The sequence below is a fragment of the Salvelinus fontinalis genome, chromosome 28, assembly GCF_029448725.1.
Source record: "Salvelinus fontinalis isolate EN_2023a chromosome 28, ASM2944872v1, whole genome shotgun sequence".
Lineage (NCBI taxonomy): Eukaryota > Metazoa > Chordata > Actinopteri > Salmoniformes > Salmonidae > Salvelinus > Salvelinus fontinalis.
Window position 1 is genome coordinate 44860085 of NC_074692.1, and position 26313 is coordinate 44886397.

Sequence of the window (26313 nt, forward strand, 5' to 3'; positions counted from 1 at the left end):
GAGTTCAGAGCTGTAGGGTAGAGTTCAGAGCTGTAGGGTAGAGTTCAGAGCTGTAGGGTAGAGTTCAGAGCTGTAGGGTAGAGTTCAGAGCTGTAGGGTAGAGTTCAGAGCTGTAGGGTAGAGTTCAGAGCTGTACTGCTGTAGGGTAGAGTTCAGAGCTGTACTACAGTAGGGTAGAGTTCAGAGCTGTAGGGTAGAGTTCAGAGCTGTAGGGTAGAGTTCAGAGCTGTAGGGTAGAGTTCAGAGCTGTAGGGTAGAGTTCAGAGCTGTAGGGTAGAGTTCAGAGCTGTAGGGTAGAGTTCAGAGCTGTAGGGTAGAGTTCAGAGCTGTAGGGTAGAGTTCAGAGCTGTAGGGTAGAGTTCAGAGCTGTAGGGTAGAGTTCAGAGCTGTAGGGTAGAGTTCAGAGCTGTAGGGTAGAGTTCAGAGCTGTACTACAGTAGGGTAGAGTTCAGAGCTGTACTACAGTAGGGTAGAGTTCAGAGCTGTACTACAGTAGGGTAGAGTTCAGAGCTGTACTACAGTAGGGTAGAGTTCAGAGCTGTACTACAGTAGGGTAGAGTTCAGAGCTGTACTACAGTAGGGTAGAGTTCAGAGCTGTACTACAGTAGGGTAGAGTTCAGAGCTGTACTACAGTAGGGTAGAGTTCAGAGCTGTACTACAGTAGGGTAGAGTTCAGAGCTGTACTACAGTAGGGTAGAGTTCAGAGCTGTACTACAGTAGGGTAGAGTTCAGAGCTGTACTACAGTAGGGTAGAGTTCAGAGCTGTACTACAGTAGGGTAGAGTTCAGAGCTGTACTACAGTAGGGTAGAGTTCAGAGCTGTACTACAGTAGGGTAGAGTTCAGAGCTGTAGGGTAGAGTTCAGAGCTGTAGGGTAGAGTTCAGAGCTGTAGGGTAGAGTTCAGAGCTGTAGGGTAGAGTTCAGAGCTGTAGGGTAGAGTTCAGAGCTGTAGTACAGTAGGGTAGAGTTCAGAGCTGTAGGGTAGAGTTCAGAGCTGTACTACAGTAGGGTAGAGTTCAGAGCTGTACTACAGTAGGGTAGAGTTCAGAGCTGTACTACAGTAGGGTAGAGTTCAGAGCTGTACTACAGTAGGGTAGAGTTCAGAGCTGGAGGGGGGGGGGGGGGGGGGGGGGGGGGGGTAAGAGAGAGACAGAAACAGGAAAAGATTGTCCCTCAAAATAACGATAGCTAAAATCCTCCAAGCCAAGAAAAATATATATGTCACACGAGTCTGTGGAATAAACACCTTTGACATTGACCAGAGAGAGCGAGACACACACGGCAAGAAGGGCCTTCTATGCAATCAAAAGGAACATAAAATTAGATCCCCAATTAGGATCTGGCTAAAAATACTTGAATCAGTTATAGAACTCATTGCCCTCTACGGTTGTGGTCCAACCAAGACTCGCTAAAAAATGAATTCTGCCAAAACATCCGTGTACAACGTAAAAACACCAGTTAATGCACGTAGAGCAGAATTTGAATAATATCTGCTCATGATCAAAATCCAGAAAGAATTTAACGACTCCGACAACAACCTAAAAAGGAAGTGATTCCCAAACCTTCCATACCAAAACAATCACCTAGAGAAGGATCCCCTCTCAGCCAGTTGATTCTGGAGCTCTGATCAAACATATATTATCTATATTATTATTACCATTATCTCTCATTATCCCTGCACATTGACTCGGTACACACTGTATAAACCTCATTATTGTTATTTTGTGATATTTTAAAATTGTTTTCTTTACTTAGGTTTATAAAATTATTTTAGCAAATTATTTTCTACCTTGTTGGTTAAGGGCTTGTAAGTAAGCATTTCACAGTAAGGTTGTATTCAGCGTATGTTTTCAAATCAAGTTTTATTGGTCAGAAGACTCCACGGAGCCCCAGGACAGTATTACCATTAGACACAACCAAATCACGAGAGAAAACAAAAATATTATTACATGACACATTGGATAGAACTACACAAATTGAAATGTTTTTGGCCATAAACAAAAAAAGTACACAAATGGCAGAATACCTGACCACTGTGACTGACTAGGGCCGTGGCCGTCATAACATTTTGTCAGTCGGCCATTTTGTCAGTCGGATTGTCAAGCAAATAACTGGTCGGGCTCACGGTAACTGACCATTAATTAACATAAAAACACATTTAGCATCTCCTGACTTACACACAGACTTTTTAAAATGGGTTGTAGGCTAATAAATCCATGTAATATAGTCTACACCTTCACAATAAATCCATGATTCATTTTAGACAGGTCTAAAGAAGCATCATATGAAGAAAATGTAGTCTATTTCAGAAGAACAGAATAACGTCCTCTGAGTTGTCCTTATGTTAGGTCCTGATCTGGCTATGCTACACTAGTTCATTTAGCAGACAAGATTTGCTTAGAATTCAGTGTCATTATTTTGTATTATTTTATAACATGAAGAATATATATAAATATGAATACTTTCTCCAAACGATCTGAGGGTGTGCGCACATGCGGCTATTCTGTATTGAGTGGTTAAGTACTCCTAGATGCTTAATGTAGAGTTACTAATGTAACTGTAGTTCTACAAACTTGTCTATAGGTTTTGATTTTAATACATTGTAAGGCTGCATGATGCGACTCTAATGATGATTTGAAAAAAGTATCTTGAAAGGCATGACCTGTTAGTTGTTAGTTTTTTTTGGCGCAGGCTGTACACACTACATCAGTCTCTCATTCACAATTTGACAAGCACTTGATAATGCCTCGAATTTCAATCAAGTTTCAATCAATCAAGTTTATTTTATATAGCCCTTCGTACATCAGCTAATATCTCGAAGTGCTGTACAGAAACCCAGCCTAAAACCCCAAACAGCTAGTAATGCAGGTGTAGAAGCACGGTGGCTAGGAAAAACTCCCTAGAAAGGCCAAAACCTAGGAAGAAACCTAGAGAGGAACCAGGCTTTGAGGGGTGATCCGCAGAGTACGACCCTGCCTCACACAGGAAGCGGCGCAGGTCCTAATCCAGGCACTTGTCATCTCCCGCCTGGATTACTGCAACTCGCTGTTGGCTGGGCTCCCTGCCTGTGCCATTAAACCCCTACAACTCATCCAGAACGCCGCAGCCCGTCTGGTGTTCAACCTTCCCAAGTTCTCTCACGTCACCCCGCTCCTCCGCTCTCTCCACTGGCTTCCAGTTGAAGCTCGCATCCGCTACAAGACCATGGTGCTTGCCTACGGAGCTGTGAGGGGAACGGCAGCTCAGTACCTTCAGGCTCTGATCAGGCCCTACACCCAAACAAGGGCACTGCGTTCATCCACCTCTGGCCTGCTCGCCTCCCTACCACTGAGGAAGTACAGTTCCCGCTCAGCCCAGTCAAAACTGTTCGCTGCTCTGGCACCCCAATGGTGGAACAAACTCCCTCACGACGCCAGGACAGCGGAGTCAATCACCACCTTCCGGAGACACCTGAAACCCCACCTCTTCAAGGAATACCTAGGATAGGTTAAAGCAATCCTTCTGCCCCCCCCCCCCCCCCCCCCCCCCCTTAAAAGATCTAGATGCACTATTGTAAAGTGGCTGTTCCACTGGATGTCATAAGGTGAATGCACCAATTTGTAAGTCGCTCTGGATAAGAGCGTCTGCTAAATGACTTAAATGTAAATGTAAATGGGTGGGCCAGTCCTCTTCTGGCTGTGCCGGGTGGAGATTTATAACAGAATTTCACTGCGGCATCGCCTTTGTGGCCGTAATGCACCCGTAAAAAAATAATAATCCATGCCTTTTATAGCCAGGAGTGTTGCGTTGTGCCCTTCTGCCTGAGTGTGCTGCGAACCGTGGTGTGTAGAACGGCATCTCAGAACGCACAACTCATCAATCCTTGTCACGGATTGGCTATTGCAGCAGACGACCACACCGGGTTCCACTCCTATCAGCTAAAAAACAAGAAGGGGCTCCAGTGGACACGCCATCAACACTGGCCAATCGAGGAGTAAAAAAAACATTGCCTGGTCCAAACAAATCCCAGTTCCTGTTGCGTCATGCTGATGGAAGGATCAAGGTTTTGCGTGAGCAGCATGAGTCCATGGCCCCATCCTGCCTGGTGTCAACGGTACAGGCTGGGGGCGTTGGTGTAAAGGTGCGGGGAATGTTTTTCTGGCACACGTTAAGTCCCTTGATACCAACTGAGCAACGATTAAAACGCCACAGCGTATCTGAACATTGTTGCTGACCAGGTGCATCCCGTCATGGCAAAGGGGTGGCCAACCCGGTACTAGATTGGTGTACCCAGTGGAGGAAAAAGTACCCAGTTGTCGTACTTGAGTAAAAGTTAAGATACCTTAATAGAAAATGACTCACGTGAAAGTCACCCAGTAAAATACTACTTGAGTAAAAGTCTAAAAGTATTTGGTTTAAAATATAGTTAAGTATCAAAAATAAATTTAATAATATACTTCAAAAGTAAAAGTATAAATAATTTCAAATTCCGTAGAGTTTTTCCCAAATGTTAACAGACGTTTGCTGAAACGACATCTAAGGTACTAATTAATTAAATTTCCCCAAACCCCACAGACATCTTATCAAATTAAAACACATCACAATAATGTAATCCCTGCTCAAAATTAAAAACTCTGCATACAAAATGAAACACACACATGAAATAAAATCCCATTTTGTGACAACCGAGATCACACTAATGTGACATATTCAAAACACTACTATCAGAAGCTATTTCAGAGACCAAGATGTTGTTGTTTTACTGTATAATTGTTTGAGTACTCAGAGGGGAACACAAATGCAACAACAAACAAATTAAGTTTTATATTTCAACATGATCTGATTGCAAAGTGAACATTTACACAATTAGTGTTTGCACATGTGATGAGAGAAAGTGATCACATTTGTAATTGAGCTTTGCTTGTTGAACAGTGTTGCTGTTCAACAAACATTTGTACACAAGACATTTTAGTTGTGAAGGTGGTTTATCCAAATGTTTGTTATATAATTGCAATCGGAGTGTAGAGAACAACACTTGTCAGTAGTAATGCAGATTTGGTGTCTGGTTCTGCTAAATGAGTTACAGTTTTGGGTTATTGTGCCTTTATGGTCCAGTTTTACTGAGTAAACAATTGGGACAAACTGTATTAAGTCTCTCTCTCTCTGTGTAATCTGAGGGAAAAATGTCTCTAATATGGTCAAACATTTGTCAGGAGGTTAGGAAGTGCAGCTCAGTTTCCACCTCATTTTGTGGGCAGTGAGCACATAGCCTGTCTTCTCTTGAGCGCCAGGTCTGCCTACGACGGCCTCTCTCCTTTTTAGTTTCTCATGATTTGGTTGGGTTCTCTCCATGGCTTCCCTCACTAAAACCACCCTAAATAAGGAGGGAGACGAATGATTGCACTCTAAAATTAGCGAAAAGGTCAGAGGCTCAGTCACCAGTCCTAATGAGCAGGGTAAATTGGGAGCGAGATGGGATGAGGAGAGTGTGTGTGTATGTGTCAGTGTGTGCTGGGTTGAGAAGGGGGGGGGGGGGGGGGGTCAGCTGTGACATTGTGCTGTGTTCAGTGTGTTTGTTCAGTATGCGTGCGTGCGTGCGTGCGTGCGTATCTGGTCTCAGACAGACAAGGAGTCCGTGGTTTCCTTCATGAAAGAGGAGAATCCTACTCCACCTTTAATGAAGGAAGAAGACACTTGGTACGTCCGTAAATCGCACACTATGCCCTATATAGTGCACTACGTTTGACTAGAGTAGTGCCCTACATAGGGGAGTGTGCCATTTAGGAAGTAGCGCTGAGTGATGCCTGCAGAGAGGAGAAACAACCAGTGAAAACCTGCAGACTGGGACACCCAGCACAAAGAGCTGTCTATTAGTAGAGATACTGGGACACCCAGCACAAAGAGCTGTCTATTAGGAGAGAGACTGGGACACCCAGCACAAAGAGCAGTATAATAATGAGTAAGGCGACACGGTCGGGGGGGGACCTGATCCCAAAACTACACGGTCGGGGGGGGGGGGACCTGATCCCAAAACGACACGGTCGGGGGGGGGGGGGGACCTGATCCCAAAACTACACGGTCGGGGGGGGGGCCTGATCCCAAAACGACACGGTCGGGGGGGGGGGGGCCTGATCCCAAAACGACACGGTCGGGGGGGGGGGCCTGATATCAAGACGACATGAACAGGGGGACCTGATCCCAAGACGACATGAACAGGGGGACCTGATCCTACATTAACAGAATGATGCTCAGACTTTAAAAAAAAGTCAAACAAAAACCAATGATTGCAAAGTTAAACCACACAACTATGAGGACTGCTTTAACAAGTTCCACTGAAAATGTTACTAAAAAACGATTTACCTGAACAGTGCAGATGCAACGTTTTTGGTAACAGAATAAAGGTTTGTGTTTGGCGTACATTTTAAAGTGAAATCTGAGTCTCAGAATCATTCTGTTACTGAGGAATTGCCCAAATACAGGCATAGTTTTTTTTTTAAATTTAATTTAACTTTTTGTAATCCAGGCGAGTCAATTAAGAACAAATTCTTATTCACAATGACAGTCTGGTAAAAGGCTGTGAGATACCTCTGCAAAAATATGGTTGGTTACAGTTGACTCAAATATAAGGTTAGTAGATTGTTTAAATCATTGTTGAATAATGTTACTACAGTAGGACGTTAAATACCTGATTGTTGCAACTCAAATAGCCACAGTTCTATGAAGTAAACGGCGCATCAACTCACGTAACCACGGTGCTATGAAGTAAACGGTGCATCAACTCGCGTAACCACGGTTCTGTGAAGTAAACGGCGCATCAACTCGCGTAACCACGGTTCTGTGAAGTAAACGGCGCATCAACTCGCGTAACCACGGTTCTGTGAAGTAAACGGCGCATCAACTCATGTAACCACGGTTCTATGAAGTAAACGGTGCATCAACTCATGTAACCACGGTTCTGTGAAGTAAACGGCGCATCAACTCGCGTAACCACGGTTCTGTGAAGTAAACGGTGCATCAACTCGCGTAACCACAGTTCTATGAAGTAAATGGCACATTCAACTGACTGAGGAAAACACATTCTTTCAGATTGTCGCGAGCCGCCAATGACTACGACTGCATTATGCAGTGCACTACAACCAGGGCCCATAGGACTCTGGTCTAAAGTAGTGCACTATATAGGGAATAGGGCTCTGGTCAACAGTAGTGCACTATATAGGGAATATGACTCTGGTCTAAAGTAGTGCACTATATAGGGAATATGACTCTGGTCAAAGGTAGTGCACTATATAGGGAATAGGGTTCCATTGGGGAAATATCCAGAGAAAAAGGCCAAGCCTATTGACTGCCAGATAGGCAGAAAAACATTCAGCACGGCAGAAACCAAAACCACAAGGTTCTGGAATGAAAGAAGAGGAAGACATTTTCAAAACGACATCAATGAATATGAAATAGTCTGGAAGCCTAATCACATTCAGCTACTGATTTAGACTTTAGTTCCATGCTGTCAGTTTTAAAACACCTGTGTTAGCTGCACTCCGGGGTGAAGGTCTTCCCATAGGCACAGATCTAGGATCTGCTTCCACACAGTCAATCCTAGTGGCGAGGGAAATTATTTTTTTATTTTTAAAAAGGGACCTAGGATCAGCGTCTAGGGGGCAACTTCATCTTAGACCTACTAGCTTGACAGTATGTCTGAAAGCATTCATGTCTGAATGCAGGGCCTAAGCAATGCAGAGTCGTAAGGCTCGCTCATATCTCCATAGACATGTCTTAAAACACAGAGGCGGGGAGGGAGAACTGTAACCAGCAGGGCATATGGTTTACATTGTTTTAACGCTCATCAAACCATTCAGTGACCACTCGTGCCCCGTGGTTGGGGTTAGGGTTGCCATGGTAGCCAAAATAATGGCCCGGACCAGCATTTTTATACAGTACATGACCCTAAGCATGATGGGATTTTAATTGCAATTAACTCAGGGACCACACCTGTGTGGAAGCACCTGCTTTCAATATACTTTGTATTCCTCATTTACTCGAGGGTTTCCTTTATTCTGGCAGTTACATGTATGTCTGTATGTATGTATGCATGCATGCATGTACAGTACCAGTCAAAAGTTTGGACACATCTACTCATTAATGGGTTTTTCTTTATTTGTAATATTTTCTACATTATAGAATAATAGTGAAGACATCAAAACGATGAAATAACACATATGGAATCATGTAGTAACCAAAAAAAAGTGTTAAACAAATCAAAATATATTATATTTTAGTAACCACTCTTTGCCTTGATGACAGCTTCGCACAATCTTGGCATTCTCTCAACCAGCTTCACCTGGAATAATTTTCCAACAGTCTTGAAGGAGTTCCCACATATGTTGAGCACTAGTTAATTTAGTTAATTTCACCCGGGAAGCCAATCCAGAAAAAAAGCCATATTACAACCCATATTACAACCCTTGACACTGTGATATATAGACCTAAACACAGAGACAATAAGAATACACAGTGGCAGAATAAAATTTAACCACACATTTGTTTCATTACAAAACCAGAGAGCAACATTTGTCCGGTGAAGTCTACAAAACAGTTACATGACCTACGTCATGGTCAAGCAAGGTAATGTTTCTGACATTTTCAGACCACTAAACAACTATTGATTTAGAACCACTGAGAGTTAGCACAAGATGCAAAGAAACTGCCTTCAACATCATCTAAATCCCCTATGCTCAGTCTAATACAGTGACAAGTAAAATATACAGGTAGTTAGCATTAGCCTTCAACATCATCTAAATCCCCTATGCTCAGTCTAATACAGTGACAACTAAAATATACAGGTAGTTAGCATTAGCCTTCAACATCATCTAAATCCCCTATGCTCAGTCTAATACAGTGACAACTAAAATATACAGGTAGTTAACATTAGCATTGGCCTTCAGCATCTAGTTACATGTTGAACTAACATCCTCTCAGGCCAGGGGCACAATGTACCAATATATGGTTGGATCAGAATCGCCGTTATAATCATTGGCCATCACGGGAAAATTTAGTAAAACCACAACACAAGTCTAAATCCCTATCTGCATCCATGGCTAATTTAGGAAAAGGGCAGTGGCCAGCACAATACCCCCAATTATTTTTTTTTGTGTCAATAATGACGTTTGGCTTGTGATGTGATTGGTCTGAAGCCAAATCGTCTTCCCTTTACACTTTTTTTGGTGCGCCAAGACCATTCACAGTGGAGCTCATTAAGTTAAGCTCAACGATGATTGGCTATTTTTTTTTTTTTTTATCAAGGGAAGCCAAATGCTCGCTGGCTTCCCTTGCATTCAATGCTACGGGTAGTAACGTCATACTCTTTCTGACCAGACAGCATCAGATGGATACTCTACACATACTGAGACAGAGGGGCCGTTGTTTTGTTCGCTTGGATGCTTTCTCCAGAGAGATGGGATCTAATCAATTCGCAAGACGCCGAATGTAAGAAACATACCGAGAGACTAAATAAAAAATATTTTGTATGTTTTTTTTTTTGTTGGTCCATGTTTTGGGGAAGCCTGGCTTCCCTTGGCAGCCATGAATACACTCCACCGAAGGACATTTAAAGGAGCAGAACTGTGTGATGATTAGCTTAGTTTCTTCTTTGTTGTGTCCCGCAAAATGCACATGTACAAATGGAACACTAGAGTCAAAGGTAATTAAAAGTTTAAAAAGCCAAAATTTAGACCAAATCGTTTTCAGTATTTGAACAAAAATGTGATCGCTGGTTAAAATATATTTTTCTATTATGTCTGTTTGAGTACTCGACTACTCGCTCAGCAAATACCAAATTGTAGAGTTGCGACTGTCAGTGAAAAGTAGAGGCCCAGCCAGGCATATAGCAATTTATCAAAATCAAAATCATGGTAAAACAGTTTGGAAAACAAAATGGCTATTGCTGTAAAGAGAACATTAATGAAAATACTCTATAATCTGTCTTTTAGTTCTCAAAATTCTCACCTTAATTGAGTGAACAACAGAAGGTCTATACCCTGCCTTGTTGGCACTAGTGGAGAACCTCAGCCATATCCCCAGTGAGTCGGCACTGCTCTCTATCATTGTTGGGTCAGTGCTACTTAAAGTTTGTCTAAAAACAATCCTTTTCTCCTCACGTTTAGATGGACGTCATATTCTATCCGTGTCTCCCCTTCTCATAGGCCGATTTTATGAACAAGTCATTTCTATTGATCTTGTTTGTCAGTATCAGCAGAGTAGGCAACCCTGTAATTTGACTTATATATATATAAAAAAAAAAGGATTCTGCTATTGTCTCCAGTTATACACTGTAAAGCAGGGATCATCAACTAGATTCAGCTGCAGGACAATTTATTCTTGAGCAGATGTTCGGGGGGCCGGGGGGGACGACATAATTACATATCATTTTTAAGACTGCAAATTGACCTCAAGAAGCACAAACATATATAATATTTGACTAAAACATTTACTCTGGGAAGGTGTCCCCCAAATCTAACTTTATTCCTGTTGGGCTCAGGTCAACAGTAGTGCACTATATAGGGAATAGGGCTCTGGTCTATAGTAGTGCACTATATAGGGAATAGGGCTCTGGTCTATACTAGTGCACTATATAGGGAATAGTGCTCTGGTCAACAGTAGTGCACTATATAGGGAATAGGGCTCTGGTCTATAGTAGTGCACTATATAGGGAATAGGGCTCTGGTCAACAATAGTGCACTATATAGGGAATAGGGTTCCATTTGGGACTCATCCTCTGTAGTTATTTATCTGTTATATTATCTTAGAAATGGTGACAAAGTGGCGATTGGAAAAGGGTGAACACACACACTGCCCAGTGATCCAGAGCCAGTCCATCACGCAGTGCCTTAGTATGTTTATGTATCTGTGTGGTTTTTGTCCCAGGCAGCACTTCAGCTGGTGTCACATCAGATGTCCCCCACTGTCATTCTCTGGTGCCAGGCGTAGCTAATCTAACTTTATATAGCAGTACACACACACACTACAGCCTAGCAAACTTTTCAATAGAGGCAGCTAATCACCAAAGAGCCACACGATCACCTGAACCTTAACTTTGATCATGGCCATTCAAGAGGTACAAACGCAAACACACACCAGGGGTTTCCGTTATGAGAATGTGGCGCCAGACATTTGACCTGCAGTATTTCAATTTTACTGGACATTTGAGAGAAATGTACCTGACCCATACGTAACCTGATTCCACCCACAGTGCTCAGAATGACAAATCACATTTTAGATTATGTTAAGATTAATTAACAGAACATGCAAGTCGAGAATGCAATGACGTGTGTCCGTAAAGCCCACTTTGAAGATGTTCCCATAACTGTCGAGTAACAAACAGCAAAAAAAACACTAGCTTATGCATAGGCGGTGTGTGAGTTTCAGGTTTGAGGAAACACATTTTCACCATAAAAAAAACACACCTTTATAATAAAGTATTCCATGCATCATCTCATTTACAGACTTATGTAAGATAGCCTACTATTTGTGATGAGTAGATTGGATCATGTTGGTTAATAAATATAACCAGGGCTCATACAGACAGTGGCCAGTCAAAATCAAGGACTTTTTCAAACACTAACATTTATTTTTTTAAAGGACCATATTTTTTTTATTTTTAATAGTTCCTATTATGCAATTGTTTCTAGTCGCCACCAGATGGCAGTGTATCGCCGCAACCTCATGGGAAAAAATATTACAACCTTTACAAGTTCTACTCAATGTGTTTCACTACTTATTTCCTACATACATGAGTGGTCAGGACTGATGATGTTGATTTCCTTACAGGAACTCCGTCAAATCTGTGAAGTTGTTGTTTTTATATTTTTGTTCAGTGTACACAATGATATTAAAATTGTCTTTATTTCACAACACTTTTTTAGGTCCCACTGGCTGCCCCAACACATAATGACATACATGTAAATTCTGGCAGTGTAAAAAGGCCCTCAGGTTGATCCTAAAATGCTGTATTCTAAACCAATTTGAAGAGAAACAAATTGTGTTTGATAAGATTAAAGATTATCTCATGGGACACTATTTACATTTTAGGGGAACCCACATGGGTTCCAGACCCCAAGTTTGTGAACCAGTGTACTACTAACCTCTCTCTGTGTACAACCTCTCTCCCTGCTTGCTTCAATGCTTCCTCTCTCTGTGTACAACCTCTCTCCCTGCTTGCTTCAATGCTTCCTCTCTCTGTGTACAACCTCTCTCCCTGCTTGCATCAATGCTTCCTCTCTCTGTGTAGAACCTCTCTCCCTGCTTGCTTCAATGCTTCCTCTCTCCCTGCTTGCTTCAATGCTTCCTCTCTCCCTGCTTGCTTCAATGCTTCCTCTCTCCCTGCTTGCTTCAATGCTTCCTCTCTCCCTGCTTGCTTCAATGCTTCCTCTCTCCCTGCTTGCTTCAATGCTTCCTCTCTCCCTGCTTGCTTCAATGCTTCCTCTCTCCCTGCTTGCTTCAATGCTTCCTCTCTCCCTGCTTGCTTCAATGCTTCCTCTCTCTGTGTAGAACCTCTCTGTATCTCCTTTGTCTCCTTCATTGCATCCTGTCTCACTACTCTCTGTAAAGCAAAGTTATTTTGTTATGAGAACTTATAGTAGCCCACATTTTGATTATAGCTAGCTTAATTTCAGTCACCTACACCTGCTGAGGTCAGGCTCTGTACAACGTTAGCTTCTAACGCCATCCGTCTAGCCAGCAAGTTATAACTAGCTACCTGGCTAACAGCCAGAGCCCTGGTCTTGAACAGACGAGCTAGCTAGACATCGGACTTAAATTCCAGCGACTATTTACCAGTTGTACACGTATTCTCCATGAGTCAGGGGGTTTTTGATTGAGGAATGTTTGTTGACACAAAAGGAGTCGAAGGATGTAACCCCCCCCCCAAAAGATACTTACTATAGCAGTTTTTCACGGATCCATACATCATACGAAACTACACTTCGAGTTACGCTTCCACAGGCGTTTGAGCATGCTAGATAGATAATTAGCACAGGTTAATTGCCTCTTGTCTTCCATAAACCAGCACTGTAACATGGCCGTGTGTAACACTAACCCTATCAAGGTGTGTGTCAATTTAACCTCCCCCTCTGAAATGCATTTCACGTTGATATGAAAGATATGCTTCCAAAACCGTACCGTAAATGATACCGTAAAATCTTCAGACCGACACTTCGGGGATCTTAACTGAACTCCACCTTACAGAAGACACCTTCGTCCAATGACTTGTGTGAGCTGAGAGTCTCGATAAAGGGCTAACTAGCAGCTCGATACTAGCATGTTAGATAGCAATGTGGGAAGTCTTCAGGTAAACAAATATAATACCACTATTTGCTAAAATGGCAATTTACAAGAAGAAAAAAAAAAGTTCTGAAATAAATACAGATACGGCAACATGATATTCACATGAGCCATTTCGCTAGCTAACGTTGAATATTGAACATAAGCTAGCAAGCTAACGTAATTATCAAGGAATGAGGTCAGTTGTCCGTCGTTCTCGCTAGCCCCAAGTACAAAACTTTTAACACACGACAAGAGACAAAACACCTATTTTCACTTAGTCACGTGTCTTACCTTGTTTTCGCTAACGCTGTCGGGATCCGCTCCCCTTCCTCTCATCCTTAACTCAGTCATGTCTTTCTCCTTATAGTTGACTCAACACATAAAACTCAACCCTGGAGAAAACAAGAAGTTACGAGGATTTTCGGCTACCATGAAATAACCGTCCGTTTCTGCAATATTGATGTAAATTGTGACAGATCAGTAACAAAAGTAGGAACCTTCTCGCAACCGAATGTGTGCATTTGTTTATCACCGCAATTGTCGCTGGTTGTCTGGGAAGCTTGTTTGGTGGCGCTGCGGTGAACGACCAGCCTATCCGAAGTCTCTTTCTGACTGACTCAACGGGGGAGTTCTATTAACGTGAACCGCGGGTGCACTGATTTATGTCCCGTGAAACGGCAAATGTGGTAAAGGAGGAGCGCCCTCTAAAATCGAATAGTAATCTGCGACGCTTGGTCATGTTGTTAATAAAGCAGCATGATGCGTCCAGAATTATACAACATATATTTTCCATAAAATCAATCAGTGGGAAGGCATTTTTTAAATATTTTTTTAAGCAATCACTTTTGCATGTGAAAACAGAATCATACTCATTACTCCACGTGCTTTGTCTAGAATTGACTACCTCATTTTTGTTTTGAGCCAATTTCGCCACGGCCTATGAACTGACTCACCCCCGGGAGGCAGTTCTGTTCCAAAACGAATGCAATCACTGCGGTAACCCGAGCATGATAATCGAATCCCCTCAATACTGGCTTGAAATAGCACTGCTTCTTCCGCTCTGCAGTGGTGGGGGAGAGGCGACACAACAGCGCAGATGGTAATACAAAGATAGGACCTCATTGTTAGCACTATTGCATTGATAGCCTATCATCACGTGACCTTTAGTAAACGTGTATGTAAATTGTGCTTTTCATTTATCGAAGTGTAAATTAATCCTGACGCCACAGAGTTGGACATCTACTCTTCTCAAAATGTTCTACTAATAAACATAAAGGAGAAACCCCTTTTTATGTTCCAGAAAGTACCATTTGCACCCCACAAATAATAATTTTAAGAACCCCTGGGATGAAAACGGTTCCATATAGAAGGATGCATTGCAGAATCCTTGTCCCTGTAGCCTGGTAGTTAGAGCTTTGGGCCAATAGTCGGAAGGTTGCTAGATCGAATCCCCGAGCTGGCAAGGTAAAACATCTGTTGTTCTGCCCCTGAACAAGGCAGTTAACCCACTGTTCCCCGGGGAGCCGAAAATGTGGATGTCGATTAAGGCAGCCCCCCCCCCCCCACGCACCTCTCTGATTCAGAGGGTTTGGGTTAAAGGTGGAAGACACCTTTAGGTATCTCCCCTTTCCATTTAGAACACCCTTACTTCCCTCAAACCAGGATATAGGATAAACCAGTGCTATATATTTTTTATTTAATTTAACATTTATTTAACTAGCGACGCTGGGCCAATTGTGCGCTGCCCTATGGGACTCCCAATCACGGCTGGATGTGATACAGTCTGGATTCAAACCAAGGACTGCAGTGACACCTCTTGCACTGAGGAGGCAGTGCCTTAGACCGCTGCGCAACTCGGGAGCCCTTTATATTACATTCTAAAGTAAATATGGCTCTGGGATCACACCGTGTGTCAACATAACAGCAGCATTGGTTTACATACATACATTTCCAATAAAAGACACATACACACAGCTCTAATTGGTGGTAAACAGCAAGTATTTAATGAAATTATACGTACCAGATCTATTGTATTATTGGTACAGTTTCTGTAGGGGTTATTCTACGGTTCTTCTCATTGTTGTACTGAACACATATATACAATGAACATTCAGCTATCATCACAGATTGCACACTAGATACTGTAGTAATGCAGTCTAATACAAGACCGTCAAAATAATACATTATTTAAATTTGATCAGTTCTTATTTTTTTCCCATAAAGAATACAAAAAGGCCACCCAGAGTTGGGGGCACATCTCCAGCACTCCCATCGTAACTGTACACCGACCTATCGCTTCGGGGGTTAATAATGGCTTAAAAAACAACTCATAAGACTGACAAATGCGTTGAAAAAAAATATGAACGAAAACAAAACAAATTAACAAAAAATAATGCAATTAAAACATGTACAATGCAACTGGACACTAAGTCAGTTGTGTTAATCCACACAGGACACGTAACAACTTCCTGACATAAAAAAAAAACACAAAATGAAAGTTAATATTTGCATAAATACTTTATACAGTTCATTTCACTCTGGAGAAGAAATGCACCCTTTTCTTTAAAATGATAGCCTGACAACATAAAATTGCATTTGATAAAAAAAATCATGATTCGTATTCCTCTCTAAACTTTTTTTGTTATTGTTTTTGTACATGGTGAAGGTGGAAATAATGAACTCGGATGAATAATAACAATAAGCCATCTGGTTTATTTTGAAGTTGCTTAGTAACAGACATGTTATCAGCTGGCTGTTATGATACAGTACATACCTAGAGTGATTTACCAATCTTAATAAGAGTGCATATTACCACGGAGGGGGGGGAAAGTCGTCGCACTGTAATCGATCATTAACTACTCATTGACTGCACTTGTGTAACAGCTCTTTAAGTGTTTTACCTGTCAGAAGAGACTCTCCAAAAAAAGTAAAATAAAAAATAAAGTGTAAAAATAGAAAGTGAAGTTCTAGTAAAGAAAGCAGCACTTCAATGCACTGTTGCCCACAGCATCATCAACATACAGAACACGACGAATGAACGAGGAGGGATAGAGATCGATGACGAATCATGACGACCACAAACTATGTTCGCATTTCACGGTCCCCACATATACACCGATAATTATTTCTAACGTACGCCGCCACGTAGCTAGCTAACGACATCTAAAGAGTGAAATGTAACGAGCAAAATCGCTTTTCTTGTGACCGACAGAGTGGATTTCATGCTGCAATCAACTACAGAGATCGTCCTCAGTCAAATAGTATATATATATATATATATCGAGGTGATCCTTGTATCCACAAACGTTCCAGATACAACTGTACAACATACCTTGCTTTCATCTTAGTAGATGTAAAACACCTACAACATTTTAGATTATATCTCACTAACACACACTACTGGATCTCATCTCTAGTTCTACTGGAGCTGTTCTATAGGTCTCTCTGGTTAACTGGGTCTCATCTCTAGTTCTACTACAGCTGTTCTATAAGTCTCTCTGGTTAACTGGGTCTCATCTCTAGTTCTACTGCAGCTGTTCTATAGGTCTCTCTGGTTAACTGGGTCTCATCTCTAGTTCTACTACAGCTGTTCTATAGGTCTCTCTGGTTAACTGGGTCTCATCTCTAGTTCTACTGCAGCTGTTCTATAGGTCTCTCTGGTTAACTGGGTCTCATCTCTAGTTCTACTGCAGCTGTTCTATAGGTCTCTCTGGTTAACTGGGTCTCATCTCTAGTTCTACTGCAGCTGTTCTATAGGTCTCTCTGGTTAACTGGGTCTCATCTCTAGTTCTACTGCAGCTGTTCTATAGGTCTCTCTGGTTAACTGGGTCTCATCTCTAGTTCTACTGCAGCTGTTCTATAGGTCTCTCTGGTTAACTGGGTCTCATCTCTAGTTCTACTGCAGCTGTTCTATAGGTCTCTCTGTTTAACTGGGTCTCATCTCTAGTTCTACTGCAGCTGTTCTATAGGTCTCTCTGGTTAACTGGGTCTCATCTCTAGTTCTACTGCAGCTGTTCTATAGGTCTCTCTGTTTAACTGGGTCTCATCTCTAGTTCTACTGCAGCTGTTCTATAGGTCTCTCTGGTTAACTGGGTCTCATCTCTAGTTCTAATGGAGCTGTTCTATAGGTCTCTCTGGTTAACTGGGTCTCATCTCTAGTTCTACTGCAGCTGTTCTATAGGTCTCTCTGTTTAACTGGGTCTCATCTCTAGTTCTACTGCAGCTGTTCTATAGGTCTCTCTGGTTAACTGGGTCTCATCTCTAGTTCTACCGCTGCTGTTCCACAGGTCTCCATATTAGAATCAATGTATAAATGAGTGTAATGCTACTCTTTCTCATCCACTTAGACGGGGAGAGCAGAGGTCGACGTACAGTAATGCTATACACTATCTCTACTATACAGCTACTACAGTAGCATAGCAAGAGCAATACAGTAATGAGATGTGGTCAAAACAGATGAATCTATCACACATATACTGTGTATATTCTCTATATTCTATTTCAGATGATGAACCCATGATGATTTACCTCTAGGTGAAACACTAGTAACGTCTCCCCCTGACAGCGTCTCTCAGGTGAAACACTAGTAACGTCTCCCCCTGACAGCATCTCTCAGGTGAAACACTAGTAACGTCTCCACCTGACAGCGTCTCTCAGGTGAAACACTAGTAACGTCTCCACCTGACAGCATCTCTCAGGTGAAACACTAGTAACGTCTCCCCCTGACAGCGTCTCTCAGGTGAAACACTAGTAACGTCTCCCCCTGACAGCGTCTCTCAGGTGAAACACTAGTAACGTCTCCCCCTGACAGCGTCTCTCAGGTGAAACACTAGTAACGTCTCCCCCTGACAGCATCTCTCAGGTGAAACACTAGTAACGTCTCCCCCTGACAGCATCTCTCAGGCGAAACACTAGTAACGTCTCCACCTGGCAGCATCTCTCAGGTGAAACACTAGTAACGTCTCCCCCTGACAGCGTCTCTCAGGTGAAACACTAGTAACGTCTCCACCTGACAGCGTCTCTCACAGATCAGCGGAGGTATCAAATAAATCTTGCTATATTAACAGGAAGGAACGCCTAGAAACGGAACTGTTTATTATCTATGCATAGTCACTTTAATAACTCTACCTACGTGTACATACTACCTCAATTACCTCGACTAACCGGTACCCCCTGTATATAGCCTCCACATTGACTCTGTACCGGTACCCCCTGTATATAGCCTCCACATTGACTCTGTACCGGTACCCCCTGTATATAGCCTCCACATCGACTCTGTACCGGTACCCCCTGTATATAACCTCGCTATTGTTATTTTACTGCTGCTCTTTAATTATGTTACTTTTATGCCTTTTTTTTTTTACTTAACAATTTAAAAAAACTTAACAATTATTTATTTATTAAAACTGCTTTGTTGGTTAAGTGCTTGTAAGTAAGCATTTCACACGGTAAGATCTACACCTGTTGTATTCGGCGCATGTGACAAATTACATTTGATTTGATCTGATATTTTCTCCAGTCTTGATCAACAACAATAACATAATCTGGGACCTTAACTGGGGGGGGGGGTTTACGTGTTCCAAACTAAAGCCTGCATGGTAGATAAAAATCGACACGGTTAAGCTCATCATACATACTACTCAGCGTTACACAACGTGATATATATCAAAAACAATTTGGCAAAAAAAATAACAAAAACATGACGCAATCTCACTTTAATGGCAATCGCTCGACACCGTGGGCAACTCACAAATCAAATTCACATTGTAAAAAAAAAAAATATATATATTATATAAAGAAATGAAGAAGTCATTGCATAACTAGAAACTGTAATGTCAACCCACAAACACTTATTATTATTATCCTAACATTCATAGTCCTCCGTCATTATCATCGCCCACATCCCAAATAGCACCCTATTCTCTATAGTGGACTGCTCTTTGCACCCTATTCTCATAGGACTCTGGTCAAAAGTAGTGCACTACATAGGGAATAGGGTGCCATGTGGAACGTAGCAGTTCTCATTCCCTCTGAGCTTCCGTGACATTATAGACTAACATTACACACATTCCTTTAGTTTTTAAAGCCGGGAGTGATTAGTCACAATTACTTTTTTTTGTCCTCAACAACCATTAATATTATTTTTTTCCCTCCCCCTCCTGCTCGTTAAAAAGGTCAATGTTAAGTATTTACAATATAAACAAGTTTTGAACTGAAGGACTTTCCCCCTTCCTGTTGGTCTCTAAGATCTAAAGGTGATACACGGAGGAAGGAGCTGAGGGTCAGCGTTTTATTTTGCGACTCTGAAAGAAAGCGAGAAATGAGATTGTTAACGAACCCTCCTCTCCTCACACTCTTCTCTCTCTATTTGATAGGCTTTTTCTATCCATCTGTCCGTCCGTGTCCCCCCCCCCCCAGTCGTCTTCATACTAAACTAACTACCACAGTTACGGAAACAATCGCCACAGTTCAAATCGGTGATCCCTTTTAGTCTACGTCAGTCAGTGCGTTACATGTGGTTACTGGACAGGTGTGTGTACAGGGGTGCACAGGTGGGGTATTTTTAGGGGAGGTGGGCGAGAGAGAGAACGGGTACAACATAGGTTTTTCCGCTGTAGTGGCGTGGGACCAAGGACCGTGGTTAGTTTCTGCATCCGTCCTCAGCGCTGCGTTCGTGCTGCAGGTTATAGTAACAGTTCTGACAGACCCTCACCGGGGATGAGATCTTCAGACGCTTGATCTCAGACTGGAAACGACTACACCTGAGAGACAGAGAGACAGAGAGACAGAGACAGAGACAGAGAGAGAGAGAGACAGACAGACAGAGAGAAAGAAAGAGAGAGACAGAGAGAAAGAGACAGAGAGAGAGAGACAGACAGACAGAGACAGAGAGAAAGAGAGAAAGAGAGAGACAGAGAGAAAGAGAGACAGAGAGAGACAGAGACAGAGAGAGACAGAGAGACAGAGAGACAGAGAGAGAGACAGAGAGAGAGAGAGAGAGAGACAGAGAAAGAGAGAGAGACAGAGAGAGAGACAGAGAGAAAGAGAGAGACAGAGAGAGAGACAGAGACAGAGAGAGAGACAGAGAGAGAAAGAGACAGAGAGAGAGAGAGAGAGTGAGAGAGAGAATAGTGCTTGGTCCCTGGTAAAACTCCTTGGGGTTATTTTTAGAGGCTGTACAATATTTTATTTTGGATATTATAGCAGGTTCATTTTTGGTTAACCATTTCATGTTCATTCGGCGTTAACCATTTCATCAGCCTTTTCCGTGTAAAGGCCATCTAGAGGACTGATGCTGCAAATTATTGGGGCGACAGGTAGCCTAGCGGTATGAGTGTAGGGGCGACAGGTAGCCTAGCGGTATGAGTGTTGGGGCGACAGGTAGCCTAGCGGTATGAGCGTTGGACCAGTAACCGAACGGTTGCTGGTTCCAATACCCGAGACAAGGCGAAATCTCTGTCGATGTGCCCTTGATTAAGGCAAGTAACCCTAATTGGCTGACTGTTATTAAATGTGTCAATGTTTCTAATTGTATCTGTCCCTTAACAAATAAACACGATGACAATGACTATTGTTAATAATCGTTCTACATTAACACGTTTTTTTTTGCCACGAACCCTGACTCGCAGGGACTTACTTCTGACAGAAGAGCTGTCCACAATTCCTGCAGTGGTGGCGTCTCTCTGTGAGGGAGAAGCGCACGGTACAGCCTGAACAGCTGTCCACCACCTCGTCCTTCACCCAGTGGTCAGCAGCAGAACGACCAGGCTGGTCACTCACCGACCAGCTGAACACTCTGCCACGACCATCACCCACCAGGATCTTACTGTGGTCCCTGAGACAGAGACAAACACACGCAGAGAGAGGAGAGAGAAGGGGGGTCAGGGAGAGAGAGAGTAGGGAGGGGGAGAGAAACACACACAGAGGAGAGAGAGGGAGAGGCAGGGAGAGAGAGAGTAGGGAGGGGGAGAGACAAATACACACAGAGAGAGGAGAGAGAAGGGGAGGCAGGGAGAGAGAGAGTAGGGAGGGGGAGAGACAAACACACACAGAGAGGAGAGAGAAGGGGAGGGAGGGAGAGAGAGAGTAGAGAGGGGGAGAAAGAGAGAGAGAGAAGGGGAGGTAAGGAGAGAGAGTAGAGAGGGGGAGAAAGAGAGAGAGAGAAGGGGAGGTAAGGAGAGAGAGTAGAGAGGGGGAGAAAGAGAGAGAGAGAAGGGGAGGTAAGGAGAGAGAGTAGAGAGGGGGAGAAAGAGAGAGAGAGAAGGGGAGGTAAGGAGAGAGAGTAGAGAGGTGGAGAAAGAGAGAGAGAGAGAGAAGGGGAGGTAAGGAGAGAGAGTAGAGAGGGGGGAAAGAGAGAGAGAGAAGGGGAGGTAAGGAGAGAGAGTAGAGAGGGGGGAAAGAGAGAGAGAGAAGGGGAGGTAAGGAGAGAGAGTAGAGAGGGGGGAAAGAGAGAGAGAGAAGGGGAGGTAAGGAGAGAGAGTAGAGAGGGGGAGAAAGAGAGAGAGAGAAGGGGAGGTAAGGAGAGAGAGTAGAGAGGGGGAGAAAGAGAGAGAGAGAAGGGGAGGTAAGGAGAGAGAGTAGAGAGGGGGAGAAAGAGAGAGAGAGAAGGGGAGGTAAGGAGAGAGAGTAGAGAGGGGGAGAAAGAGAGAGAGAGAAGGGGAGGTAAGGAGAGAGAGTAGAGAGGGGGAGAAAGAGAGAGAGAGAAGGGGAGGTAAGGAGAGAGAGTAGAGAGGGGGGAAAGAGAGAGAGAGAAGGGTAGGTAAGGAGAGAGAGTAGAGAGGGGGAGAAAGAGAGAGAGAGAAGGGGAGGTAAGGAGAGAGAGTAGAGAGGGGGAGAAAGAGAGAGAGAGAAGGGGAGGTAAGGAGAGAGAGTAGAGAGGGGGAGAAAGAGAGAGAGAGTAGAGAGGGGGGAAAGAGAGAAAGTGAGGGAGAAGATTACTGCCACCATGCAACTATGAAGCATCTTTGTCTGTACACTAACCTGTCTATATCTCTATACAACCTCCACCACTAACCTGTCTATATCTCTATACAACCTCCACCACTAACCTGTCTATATCTCTATACAACCTCCACCACTAACCTGTCTATATCTCTATACAACCTCCACCACTAACCTGTCTATATCTCTATACAACCTCCACCACTAACCTGTCTATATCTCTATACAACCTCCACCACTAACCTGTCTATATCTCTATACAACCTCCACCACTAACCTGTCTATATCTCTATACAACCTCCACCACTAACCTGTCTATATCTCTATACAACCTCCACCACTAACCTGTCTATATCTCTATACAACCTCCACCACTAACCTGTCTATATCTCTATACAACCTCCACCACTAACCTGTCTATATCTCTATACAACCTCCACCACTAACCTGTCTATATCTCTATACAACCTCCACCACTAACCTGTCTATATCTCTATACAACCTCCACCACTAACCTGTCTATATCTCTATACAACCTCCACCACTAACCTGTCTATATCTCTATACAACCTCCACCATTAACCTGTCTATATCTCTATACAACCTCCACCACTAACCTGTCTATATCTCTATACAACCTCCACCACTAACCTGTCTATATCTCTATACAACCTCCACCACTAACCTGTCTATATCTCTATACAACCTCCACCACTAACCTGTCTATATCTCTATACAACCTCCACCACTAACCTGTCTATATCTCTATACAACCTCCACCACTAACCTGTCTATATCTCTATACAACCTCCACCACTAACCTGTCTATATCTCTATACAACCTCCACCACTAACCTGTCTATATCTCTATACAACCTCCACCACTAACCTGTCTATATCTCTATACAACCTCCACCACTAACCTGTCTATATCTCTATACAACCTCCACCACTAACCTGTCTATATCTCTATACAACCTCCACCACTAACCTGTCTATATCTCTATACAACCTCCACCACTAACCTGTCTATATCTCTATACAACCTCCACCACTAACCTGTCTATATCTCTATACAACCTCCACCACTAACCTGTCTATATCTCTATACAACCTCCACCACTAACCTGTCTATATCTCTATACAACCTCCACCACTAACCTGTCTATATCTCTATACAACCTCCACCACTAACCTGTCTATATCTCTATACAACCTCCACCACTAACCTGTCTATATCTCTATACAACCTCCACCACTAACCTGTCTATATCTCTATACAACCTCCACCACTAACCTGTCTATATCTCTATACAACCTCCACCACTAACCTGTCTATATCTCTATACAACCTCCACCACTAACCTGTCTTCTGAACGCTGTCTCTGTCTCTGTCACATATACATTTCAATGCAGTGAGGCACACACACACACACACACACAGTCCACCTACTTGGAGATGGCGAGGGATGTGATCTCGGCCGGTTGAGCGTTGTCCTTCCGGGTGAACGCAGTGTGCATGGTCAGTTTACTACGGAACACCAGCTGTCGCTCCCATCTGTATCCTACACACACACACACACACACACACAGTTTAGTGGCAGCAATTAAACAATGCACCAGCCAGAGGACACGCACGCACGCACGCACGCACGCACGCACACACACACACACACACACACACACACACACACACGCACACACAGTTTAGTGGCAGCACTTTAACAATGCACCAGCCAGAGGACACACACACACACACACACACACACACACACACACACACACACACACACACACACACACACACACACACACACACACACACACACACACACACACACACACAGACACCGCAACACCCACAAACTCAGACCAACTGGAAAACACTCCCAGCAGTATACATAACTCTGTGTTATTGGGTGATCTGCATTACTGTGGTTTGGTCAGTACCTGCTCTGAGCTGGTTATAGGGCCGTGCCTCCATGGTGGTGGGGTGTATGGGCTGGGGGACTCCCCCGTGGCCTGCTATGGGGTGCGGAGGGTGAAGCTGGGGGTGAGGGTGGACCCCTGGTTTGAGTGGTGTCTGTCCCGTCTGTCCCTCGGAGTAGTTGACGAACACAAAGCCGTCCTTCTCGTCCAGGCTGAGGGTGTCTGACCAGCGGCGGGAGTCATCTGACCCGCTGTCCACTGACCAGGAGGCCCCTGTCCGAACCCCAGCGGCACCGGGACCCCGAGGAACTGCAGGACAAAAAAAACACATTTTATTTTTGGGTTGCAAGTTGTAAGAATAGGGTAGGTTTAGCTAATAAACTATAGAACTTAAGGCATCAAATGAATGAAGATTAACATTCTCATACAAGCTCTACCTCTGTATGGGACAATACAGAGACTGATTAACTGGCTGACTGACTGACTGATTGACTGGCTGGCTGATTAACTGGCTGACTGGCTGATTAACTGACTGACTGATTGACTGATTAACTGGCTGACTGATTAACTGGCTGACTGACTGACTGGCTGGCTGACTGGCTGATTAACTGACTGACTGACTGGCTGGCTGACTGGCTGACTGACTGACTGAAAGATCCAGGGCACCGGGACCCTCAGGATCTACAGACCATTAATGATGGGTGGGCGTCTGTACTCTTGAAAGGTCCTTTAAACCAGAAAGTGTCTGTTACAGGAGATTAGGTATCTAAACAGGATTATACCAGATAGTGTCTGTTACAGGAGATTAGGTATCTAAACAGGATTATACCAGATAGTGTCTGTTACAGGAGCGTAGGTATCAAAACAGGATTACTAGGAGAGATGGAGACCCACTACGTTGGCGGTGAGAATATTAGAATTGCCAATTACCTATTCAACAAATGAAGTCATCAAGTGATGAACATTGTCACACTCCGCCTTTATATGGGTAGGTCGACTGACTGACTGGCTGGATGACTGGCTGGATGACTGGCTGGATGACTGGCTGGATGACTGGCTGGATGACTGGCTGGATGACTGGCTGGATGACTGGCTGGCTGGATGACTGACTGCCTGGATGACTGGCTGGATGACTGACTGGATGACTGGCTGGCTGGATGACTGACTGCCTGGATGACTGACTGCCTGGATGACTGGCTGGATGACTGGCTGGATGACTGGCTGGCTGGATGACTGACTGCCTGGATGACTGGCTGGATGACTGGCTGGATGACTGGCTGGATGACTGACTGGATGACTGGCTGGCTGACTGGATGACTGGCTGACTGGCTGGATGACTGACTGGCTGGATGACTGGATGACTGGCTGGATGACTGGCTGGATGACTGGCTGGATGACTGGCTGGCTGGCTGACTGGCTAGATGACTGGCTAGATGACTGACTGGCTGGATGACTGGCTAGATGACTGGCTGGCTGGATGACTGGCTGGATGACTGGCTGGATGACTGGCTGGATGACTGGATGACTGGCTGGATGACTGGCTGGATGACTGGCTGGATGACTGACTGGATGACTGACTGGCTAGATGACTGGCTAGATGACTGACTGGCTGGATGACTGGCTAGATGACTGGCTGGCTGGATGACTGGCTGGATGACTGGCTGGCTGGCTGACTGGATGGCTGACTGGATGGCTGACTGGTTGACTGACTGGTTGACTGGTAAACCAACCTTTGGGTCTGTGGACGGTGCTGCCTGGTTGGCTGCCTGATCCTCCCCCAACCGACCCAGCTCCTCCCCCGGCTGCAGCGTTGGGCAGAGGGGAGGGTTTGGACTCTGTGCTGAGGCAGGGCTCGTCTCCGTCTGACTCGCTGCTGTCGTCGTCAGCGTTCTGGCTCTCGGGTCCCTCTGCTGGAGAAGAAGAGAAAGACTACTTTATGGCTCACAGGACACAGAGGTTGCATCCCCTATGCCACCCTATTCCCTACATAGTCCACTACTTTTGACTAGAGCCCTACGGCACCCTATTCCCTACATAGTCCACTACTTTTAACCAGAGCCCTACGGCACCCTATTCCCTACATAGTCCACTACTTTTAACCAGAGCCCTACGGCACCCTATTCCCTACATAGTCCACTACTTTAGACCAGA

At 44.0% G+C, this 26313-nt stretch overlaps 2 protein-coding genes across 5 annotated transcripts in view; both read right to left on the bottom strand.

Annotated features, from left to right (window-relative positions):
• cds1 (CDP-diacylglycerol synthase (phosphatidate cytidylyltransferase) 1) overlaps positions 1-13918 on the bottom strand; it is a 58001-nt gene extending 44083 nt beyond the window's left edge. The window contains exons 1-2 of one of the 4 annotated variants that reach the window (XM_055887853.1): positions 13791-13918; positions 13585-13685 (exon numbers count right to left, since the gene is read on the bottom strand). In XM_055887853.1, the coding sequence (XP_055743828.1) occupies positions 13585-13644 (60 nt within the window). In that variant the 5' untranslated portion in view covers positions 13645-13685; positions 13791-13918. Of the gene's footprint in view, positions 1-13584 lie in introns of all 4 variants that reach the window. The other 3 variants (XM_055887854.1, XM_055887852.1, XM_055887855.1) reach the window with 3 other exon arrangements.
• A 4754-nt stretch (positions 13919-18672) lies between these two features.
• Positions 18673-26313, bottom strand: part of wdfy3 (WD repeat and FYVE domain containing 3) — a gene marked incomplete in the record, with an annotated part of 271946 nt that continues 264305 nt past the window's right edge. Inside the window, 5 exon segments of the mRNA XM_055887856.1 lie at positions 18673-20054; positions 20930-21127; positions 23687-23798; positions 24184-24471; positions 25893-26072. Coding sequence (XP_055743831.1) covers positions 19934-20054; positions 20930-21127; positions 23687-23798; positions 24184-24471; positions 25893-26072 — 899 coding nt within the window.